Source organism: Diadema antillarum, unplaced genomic scaffold (assembly GCF_040938485.1).
Source record: "Diadema antillarum isolate AM-2024a unplaced genomic scaffold, OU_Dant_1.0 scf00000145, whole genome shotgun sequence".
NCBI classification, from domain to species: domain Eukaryota; kingdom Metazoa; phylum Echinodermata; class Echinoidea; order Diadematoida; family Diadematidae; genus Diadema; species Diadema antillarum.
Window position 1 is genome coordinate 619,734 of NW_027271034.1, and position 10,176 is coordinate 629,909.

At 37.2% G+C, this 10,176-nt stretch overlaps 1 protein-coding gene across 1 annotated transcript; it reads right to left on the minus strand.

The window, feature by feature from the left end:
• Positions 1–4,508: 4,508 nt before the first annotated feature.
• Positions 4,509–6,873, minus strand: LOC139721539 (D-aminoacyl-tRNA deacylase 2-like). Its single transcript, XM_071632854.1, has 3 exons — positions 6,760–6,873; positions 5,603–5,672; positions 4,509–4,936 (listed from the first exon to the last, which is right to left on the minus strand). The coding sequence occupies exons 1-3, from the start codon at positions 6,871–6,873 to the stop codon at positions 4,611–4,613; spliced, it is 510 nt and encodes a 169-aa protein (XP_071488955.1). The 3' UTR covers positions 4,509–4,610.
• Between the last annotated feature and the right edge of the window lie 3,303 nt (positions 6,874–10,176).

Sequence of the window (10,176 nt, forward strand, 5' to 3'; positions counted from 1 at the left end):
ATGTGCTCTTCTTGGACTTCGTAAAACTGCAGATAAAACTTCATCCCTGTCACTAGGCCAGTGGCGGATCCAGGGAGGAGCACATCGGGGGCGTGCCCCCGTGTATTTTTGGTTAAAAACAAAAGAAATATAAAGTAAAAAATTGGGGAGGGGGCGGTGCATGCCCCCTCTTTAATTTTATAAAGGCGCCCCCTCTTTACAGAATTCCTGGATCCGCCCCTGCTAGGCTGAGGATTTAGCATGGATGTCGAGAAATGGAAAGGATTGTGTAAGTCTTGCTTTCAATGTGTAGTTTTTCCTCACGAAGGTCCCACAAGCAAAACTATCAACTCAACATTACTTCCTTGAAGAATGTGAGGCTCTTCTTAACGGGCATATGAAGTGTGAACTTATGTTCCCTTTTGCAGATACCTGAGGCACTTTTTTAAGCAGTAACTTTCGTTCATAACTTACTTGGAATATGGTAATTTTATCTTAACTTACCTCACATTAACTTTCAGCCAAAAATTCACGCACAATTTGCACTTAACCCTATTCAACCAGGCCGGGCTTTTTGGGGTGTTCTGTGGCCGAGGGGGGATTGATTCAACCCCCCGATATCTTGGCCGTCGATCGCGCAATCACCATGAAAATTGGCACATGCATTACCTGTGGCGTAATCTACCACACTATTCAAAGAGAAATGGAAATTTTCATTACATGAATTAATTATGCTAATATATGCATAAAATCATACATTTTGCTCTAAATCAGAAAGTAAAGCTCCTAGAATCCTAATTTTTGGTGATAACATTCTTTGTAGCATTCTTAACAATGTACTTAAAAAAATCTGGTATCAAACTTAATTTCTTATGTATTTCATTGTTTTATGAATTTCTTATATATTTCTGTTTTTCAACCTTTTGTTTTATCATTTTTTTTCCCGCAAAATTTATGACAGAACCTTTTTCAAGCATAATTATGCTAGAATTAATTGATTTCAGCCTATGAAAGTGAAAATACTCATCTTTATAAGGTGAGAAAACTCCATTTGCGTAGACTTTGTACAAAAAATCATGTTTTTGAGCCATTTTCGCGCTGACAGGCATGTATAAAAGATCGTGCAGCGTCGTAATGGTATGCGTGATTTTTGTGAAAATGGTGTCAAAAGATGTGCGAGACTTGAAAGTAAAATAGCTAACGGCGCGGTCAAAAATTTTTCGCGTGCCGGAATAGTTGCGAAAATTGTCGAGGGGGGGTTGATTCAGAAGTAGATACCTGTATTGTGAATTTAATTTGAGTTTTCTTGGAAAGTTTTCAAACATTTCAAACATTTGCAAACCATTTGCTGGCCATCCCTTAGAGCCATCATGCTTTGACCCTAAAAAGGCGGGGGGGTTGAATCAACCCTCCCCTCGACATTTTCCACAACCATTCCGCCGCGCGAAATTTTTTGACCGCGCCGCCAGCTGACTTTTTACATTCAGGTCCCGCACATCTTATGACACCACTTTCGTGAAAATCAGGCATATCATTTCGACGCTGCACAACCTTTTATACATGCTTGTCGGACCGAAAATGGCTCAAAAATGTGATTTTGTGTACAATGTCTACGGAAATGGAGTTTTCTCACCTTATTAAAAAAGATATGATTATTTTCACTTTCAATGGCTGAAATGAATTAGTTTTAGCATAATTATGCTTAAAATAGGTTCTGTAATAAATTTTGTGGGAAAAAAGAAAACAAAACGTCGAAAAACAAAAGAAATACATAAGAAATTCATAAAACAATGGAATAAAAAAGAAATTAAATTTGATACCAGATTTTTTTTTTCAAGTACATTGTTGGGAATGCTACAAAGAATAATATCACCCAAAAGTAGAATGATATTAGCTTTATTTTCTGAATTAGACAAAACTTTATGATTTCACGCATAGTAATTAATATAAAATATAAATTTTGGTAATGTTTATGCCAATTTTCATGGCAATTTCGCGATCGATGGTCGAGATCTTTGGGGGGGGGGGGGGGTTGAATCAACCCTCCCCCGGCTACAGAACAGCCCAAAAAGCCTTGCCTGGTCAGGATTCAGATAAATAGATATTGCCCTATTATGAATGATGTAGGAATTTCCTCAAAGGATCAGAATATTCTGGAACTGAAAATGTTAGTCGACTGTGTAAGAATGATCAATACACATACCCCGAGAAGTAATCCACATACCAAGAGGTGTATGATTCATTGGAGTTGATAAGCTGCCATCAGTCTCAAAAGTTAATGAGAAGAGGATGTGAGAGAGTGAAGGCAAAGGTATGATCATGCCGAGTATTCGGTAGAAGCGACTCTTGTTATAATGAAATCCTCAGGACTGGCAGGTTTCTTTTGTTGGATTGTTAAAGCCAAACAACAAAGCTATGTACAAAATACATACAATGTAGTAACACAATGTAGTTGTCTAGAATTTTTACTTCATTGTAATGAGAGTTCATTATAACCATGTTTGTTATAACGGGAGTGCACTGTATACCATTTCCTCTTGTCAAACTATCCCAGAGATGGTCTGGCCAGCTATTTTTTTCTCTTATAGACTGATGTTTTATATTAAAAAAAAAAAAAAAAAATGACTGTAAATTATGTCTCTTGAAATTAAAGTTGCACATACAAACATAACAAGTTACTATGGAGCCATCATCTGTAAGCCGTAGCTCCGATTAGTGAGTTACACTTTGTATGGGTGTGAGAGCGCAGTGAAGCAACTACAATGCGTGTATGTGTATTATGTATATGTATTCTGTAGATTCAGTGAAGTTTGCAGATGTGTAAGTATTTGAGCATGAGAGTGCCAAAGTGTACAAATTTTGACTTGCACAGTGAAGTACATGTACATTTGTACGCTGTATCTCTTAATCTACTCTCCACTCTTGTCTCTAAATTGGCTTCACATTTGTGAATGTTTTTATTGATATAGATTACAATAAGATCATGTTGGCTAGCAACTGATAGGTAGGAACAGAAGTCAGTAGAAAAAAAAACAACAACTAGAAAGTGACAAGGCTGAATATTCAGTTTATGCTTGATGAATAGATCACAGCATTTGGGGTTTTCTTTTTGCCGTCTTCAGTAAGGATTTTAATTGCACTTTATTCAAGGAACTCGTTCACACATGGACATTGAAATACAATGTAGTGGTACATGTATAATGCAAAATACACAACCTGCATTAGTGCAAGTCATTAAGAGGAGTGTAACAAAGAGAAATGTACATACATGTACTTGCTAAATGTCCTGTTTGCCAAAGAATCATCTGTAGTGTAGGGTATTTGCTTCATCCAGTTTCCATCAAATCAAAGCCCACACACCAAGTGTGTGGCAACTACTGCTGACTACCATTTGACAAACTCAGTGTGGGAGAAATCCACCTTCAACTTATCACTTTACACAAAAGAGAAGCCTAAATCCAGATGTTGAGCAGACTCTTAGCAAAGTGCAAAGTGTTATGTGGCATGACGTGGTTGCATTAAACACAGTACTTTGGGGGGTTTGATGAATGTTGAAAATCATTAGCTACAAGTATTCTATACCCATGAATAATTTTACCACACACAAAAATAAAGAAGTTTATACATGTACATATTTCTCCCACAAATCTGTAACTCCCCATGTGTTAACAGACCGAGACAATCCAATCAATGTCTTCTTTTTTTTTTCTGTTGCTTGGTGTGTGTGTGTGTGTGTGTTTGTGTGTGTAAACATACCTGTGATTATATCCTATATCATATACAATATATTTATGTACCTTTGCCGCATGCACTCGATCAGATACAAGCTTACATTCAGTCATTCATTTTACTTTCAACAACTTCAAGTGATCACTTTTGCACACAACTGAATGTAATGAGCAACCATCTGTCTTACACATAAAAATGGTTACAATCCGTATTACACATAAAAATGGTAACCATATCTGTAGTGTATATTCAGGACTTGATGTGGACCACATCCCTCGACATCCAAGGTGTTGTAAAAAACCGGTTCCATGGCGTTTGCTCCCGTGAATATCTGCATGTTAAGCCAAATATAAATTCTACCCACAAACATAACCCCAACCCTAATCCTCACATTGCATCAAACTTAAGCTAAAACCCTATGGCAACCCTAACCCTAATCCTATGTCCTTGGAGAAAATAACACCAGAGCAACTGTTGCAGGAGCAAATGTCACATCACCTCATAGAACAAATAGTGTATGGTCTTTACTCATGCAATGGAACAATATCGCACCTGTGGCCATTCACTATTTGTACACAATGATAAAAAAAGAAAAAGAAAATCACCCAAACCTAGAACAAAATATGTTGAAAGCTAAGTTTCCTGAGAGCACTGTTTACAGCATAAACACAGAGGATATGTTCATTACTGGTAGCAACATGATTCAAAATGTCATAGCCAACTGCCGCACATGACAGGGATTGTGAGCATTTGTATGCAAAGTGGATTCATCTTGATAGATCAAACTACATTGTATGCTGCAATGTGGCTTTCCCAATTAAGCAGTGTTATCTAAAATTTCAGCTTTGACACAAAACAAAAAGGAGACACCACCATCATCACATTCACTTTATGCTCCAACATCAAAAGTCTGTGATGTGAGTATATGGTCCATTGGTATCCACTGAAAGCACCTGGCGATTTCCGTATGTCCCACTGTGCACTTTGCAACCTGCCTCCAATGTTCTCTCATTGCTTGCAAGACCACTCACACACAGCTCCACAAACATCCGGTAGAGTTCTCCTCCAGTCTCCTTGGCGACGTTGGAGTGGTACTGCATCATCTTCCCCTTGGCTTTGCCTCCCAGGGTGGCCTGGGGGACAATGAGGACATCTCCTGGTAGGTCAATGACTGACACACGTTTGGAGGATGAGGACTCGCTCAGCCTGATGTTCAGAGCAAATTTCACTGTCAAAAGCAAAAACATCAGACTTTGTTACACCACTTGAATTGATCAAATTTCAGTAACTACTCAATGCAATTGCTCTATAACACTTCTGATACTGTATACACTATATATTTAATGACTGGTTAACTTTGTTGCAGATAACCGCAGCAAAGGAATGAGAAATTCTATCATCACATTTCAAGAAGCGAAGTTAGTGCCCCCTCCCCCCCCCCACCCCACCCCACCCCATGAGATAATATTCATTACATCTGGACTGTAGAGGCCATGTTTTGGTATCATATCAGCAATTTTGTGAATGATTTATGTCCACTAGAACAAGCAAACTTGCAAATATAAAACCACAGTCAAATATACAGTATATACAATGTGATGCTTTTTGCAGCTAGCTCATGAATATCAAAATGTTCATGAATGTAACCCAGTCTGTGGCCATTACTTTCCTCACAGGTTGTCTGTACCAAATACATCTCACACACATTATCTTTGCGATGCACTCTTTATTTACCTTATCTGTTCATCTGACTGCAGAATTCAGCCTTACATTGGGTACAATTCAAAAAGAGTCATAACTTCAGAAGCATTTCTATAATATCACAGATATAAAACATAAACATCAGATTGAGTCTTTAGATTAAAACCATGAGTGCAAACATATCTTTCCTTACCCATTTTCTCTACAATTTCCTTGTCAGCACCTTTCAGGAAACATATGTATAATATGATACCTCTGTTTATCTAAAGAAACAAAAACAAAACAAAAACAAATGTATGACAAATAATCGACCAAAGAAAACAATTGGAATATTTTACATGCATTTCAAAGATACTGCATACAAAAGTGATTGGCTTTCACTAAAAGCTAACATAAGGTTGTTCCTTTATTCAAAACAATGTATGGTTGTCTACTCAACAGAGTGAATCCACAGTCTAACATGTTTACAATGACACTTGTGCATACTAGTTGTGTGAAGTTAATGGACTCACACGTCATCCCACACATTCACAAGTACCTGTACATTTAAATACCATTCTGGACAGAAAGAGGTCTCTGATGCCCATCAAATGCACATGCAATGCACAGCATCACTCTTATGAATACCAATATTGTTTGTAATACAGATGATTACTTCAAAGGAAGATATTGAAAATCGCACAAACGCACACAATTGAAACTATACAGTAACACCATCATCACCTGAAAAACTATTCAAATGTGAGCACTTAAAAAATTGCAGAAATAAAACAAAATGATAGCACAATCAGATTCTACTGCAGAAGTCGAGTGAAATTACTTATTTCTACGTAAGAGGAATGTCAAGGCATTGCCAAATGATGAAGCGAATGATGGTACAGTCTTTATATCAATAATCTTGCACTGTCATGATGAGGCAAATAACTAGTGACATTATGATATGACGATACTTGCTGATGTTTCCATAATAAGTATTCATAAAATGTGTGCGATTATAGTCATAAATATGCAATTACTGAGACATTAGCACACTATGCTGCCAACTCAAAGTGGTTTCACAAACACCAGTCTATATCTCCTCATATACTGTAGTAGTTAGCTAGCTCTTTTGACTTAGACATTAATTACCTGGTAGCAATCCTGGAAAGAAATCTGTTCCTTAGGTCACACACACAATAAAAATGTATTTACGTGAAATGGCTGAGGCGTAACTAAAATTTCTGGTGCCACTTCCGGGGTTTCATTTCATTTTTTCCTTTTTATTTCTTTTGTTTTGAACGAAAAATAAAGGGGGGGGGGGGGGGGGGATCCGCCACTGCACACATGAATTTTCCTGTCTCTAGACCACACCTCCACAAATGCTGCTTCCTCATCATCTGATGCAGGCTTGACTTGGAGCTTAGCAGACAGACATTGCTGAATCACCAGCCTGGCTTTTGGCTCACTGATTGGTTGGTTTGCCATGACATTTCTGGGAGGTAGAGCTAGATGGATCTATAAAGAACAAAAAATCATAGGGAATTCTTCATCACTGTTATCTAGCTGCAAATAAGTGCAAATATGTAGTACACTTCAATACATAGCACAGTGGTTGGTATTGCAATTTATCTATACTGCATATGCTCTGAGAGACATATTTCCCTCTCTTTGGTTAATATTGAAGCATCATATCGAAAAACGAAATGCCATATTTATATCATTGATAAATTATTAGGTGATCCGAGAATCCTCTCGGATCACCTTCTGTATCTGTACTGATTCTTTGTTCTTCTTCTTCTTCTTCTTCTTCTTCTTTATTTCTCCGCAAAAGTTGTGTAGAGATGAGCTCAGAAAGTGCATTGCCTATGAATGTCAAACTTATACCATATGTGTATCATGTCCCAAAGACGACATGTCAAGTAAAATCGTAGTGATCAGTCGACCGTGACGTCACTATGACGTCATTATATGAAAACACATTTTCAATCATATCTCATTAATGGAGTGGAATTTCTCAATGAAATTTACGTCACATAAATTTCAATTCAAGGGAATTCTACCCATATTTTCAAAATTCCTCGCATCGTAAAGACGTGCGCGTACGCGCGCGTTGAAATATTTGTATGCTCCAATCAAGCTCAAATTTTTTTTGCATACGTTTCAGACCATTTGGAGCATTTTTTGAAAAATTGAAAAAATCGGACGGACGCGTACGCGCGCGCACATATACGCACGCACAGCTCATATGCAATGAAAATTTCCCGTTTTTTCACTTTGATCGGATGTGTGAAATGTCAAGGAATATTTCTACCAAGTTTCAAGTCAATCCGACTCAAGATGACGTCATACGGGTCCGTCAAAGTTGAAATTCCGCGCGCGCGTCAATGGCGATATACAGTGCAACAATGCCAAAAAACTGCCAATTTTAAATCCAATTTTACTCGTCAGGATGGACGGTGACCCCCCATTTTTTTTACATATTCTGAAAGCTGATGAGTTGTACATGTCATTTCATGGGTTGGCAATGCTGGAAAAATGATTAAAATATATCAAATTTCTTAATAAAGTTAAAAAAGTAAATTTTCAAAATGACGTCATCAAATTTCAAGTTCATTCAAGCATATCTCACTTATTCTTTAGTTGATTTTCGTCCAAATTTCAATATGTTGTAGCTTATTAAATGGTCTTTCAGATATATAATAACAACAATTTGATTGGATGACGGCATCACCTCGTAAAAAGGGATTAAAAGTAACATTGTTAAATTTGACCAGTTTACGTGTTATCTCTATGGGAGTGCAGTTTTTCTGGAAATGAAAACTGACATGACTATCTTTATCGAGCACTAGCTCACTTATGCTTCGGTGAATTTCTCCCATATTTTAGTATGTTGTAGCTGAGACTTTGGGCTATCGTAAATGTGCCCTTTGTTTTTTCATACGGAGTCGGCATCATGCCCAAAAACTTGGTTGAAATTAAAGCTTATCTTCCATGTATTTTCATATTCCTTTCTTTCTGCAACTTTCTTTGCAATAACTCAAGAAAAACAAGCTCTATCAGCCCAATATTTTGCACATGTTTAGTTTATGTCACGTACATTATTTCATAAAATAACAACTACTTGATCGGGTACCTTCTTGGGTATGTAAATTAGGGTCAAAGGTCAAAAATGTTTCATCCTGTATCTTGGTGAATACATGTCTTATCTTTCCCATATTTTGCATACTTAAAGACCATGTTACAAGAATCATTTCACAAAGTAACTACTTTTTGCTCAGACGCCATCTTGTCTGTGCAAAGTAGGGTCAAAGGTCATATGTACTTCTTTCTTTATCTTCATTATGACGTGTTATCTCTATGGGAGGGAATTTGTCTAGATGTGAAAATTGACATGATTGTCTTTATCGACGACTAGCTCAATTACCCTTCGGTGAATTTCTTCCAGATTTCAGTATGTTGTAGCCAATGTAATACTCTTTAAGTTTTGTTCAATCAAAGTTTTAATCGGATGATGTCTTCACCTCGTGAAAATAGATATAATGTAACCTTGTCAAATTTAACCAGTTTACGTGTTATCTCTACGGGAGGGAATTTTTCTGGAAATGAAAATTGACATGACGGTCTTTATCGAACACTAGCTCACTTACTCTTTCGTGAATTTCTCCCAGATTTTAATATGTTGTAGCTCAGACTTTGGGCTATCGCGACTATACCCTCCATTTTTTCATACGGCGCCGATATCACGTCAAAAAACTTGGTTGAAATTATACTTATCTTCGATGTATTGAGATATTTCTTTCTTTATGCCACTTTCTTTGCAATAAGTTAAAAAAACCAGCCCCTATCACGCCCATATTTTGCACATGTTTAGGTCATGTCACGTACTTTATTTCATAAAATAACAACTACTTGATCAGACACCATCTTGGGTATGTAAATTAGGGTCAAAGGTCATAAATGTTTCAACCTGTATCTTGGTGAATACATGTCCTATCTTTCCCGTATTTTCCACACGCAAAGACCATGTTACAAGAATCATTTCACAAAATAACCACTTTTTGCTCAGATGCCATCTTGGCTGCGCAAAGTTGGGTCAATGGTCAAATATACTTCATTCTGTATCTTCGTTATAGTGTATACCGAATTTGGTACCAAAGATGGCAGACCTGACTCTCTTTTCTAAATGGGAATCCAAACATCACACGGCCAATGTCTCTAAACACAGATGAAACCTATATGGTCATGCCTATTGCGATCAGGACTCGAATCATCGATTAAAACAAATCGGATCACCTAATTTGTCAGTCTTGACAAATTCCAAGTCTAGTGTTAAACTTCCCGTTGTCACAAAAAAGTTCTTTCTCCTCAAATGTTGTGTAGAGGTTAGCTCAGAAAGTCCTCATCCTATCAATGTCAAAATTATACCATATATGTATCATGTCCCAAAGACGACAGATCTAATAAAATCATAGTGATCAGTCGAAAGTGACGTCACTATGACGTCATTATATGAAAACACATTCTCATTCATATCTCATTAATGGAATGGAATTTTTCTATGAAATTTACCTCACATATAGTTCGAATCAAGTTAATTCTACTCATGTTCTCAAAATTCATCTGTACTCTTCAAACGTGCGCGTACGCGCGCGTTCAAATATTTGTATGCTCCAATCGAGCTCAAAATTTTTTTGGACACGTTTCAGACCATTTGGAGCATTTTTTGAAAAATTGAAAAAATCGGACGGACGCGTACGCGTGCGCGCATATACGCACGCACAGCTAATA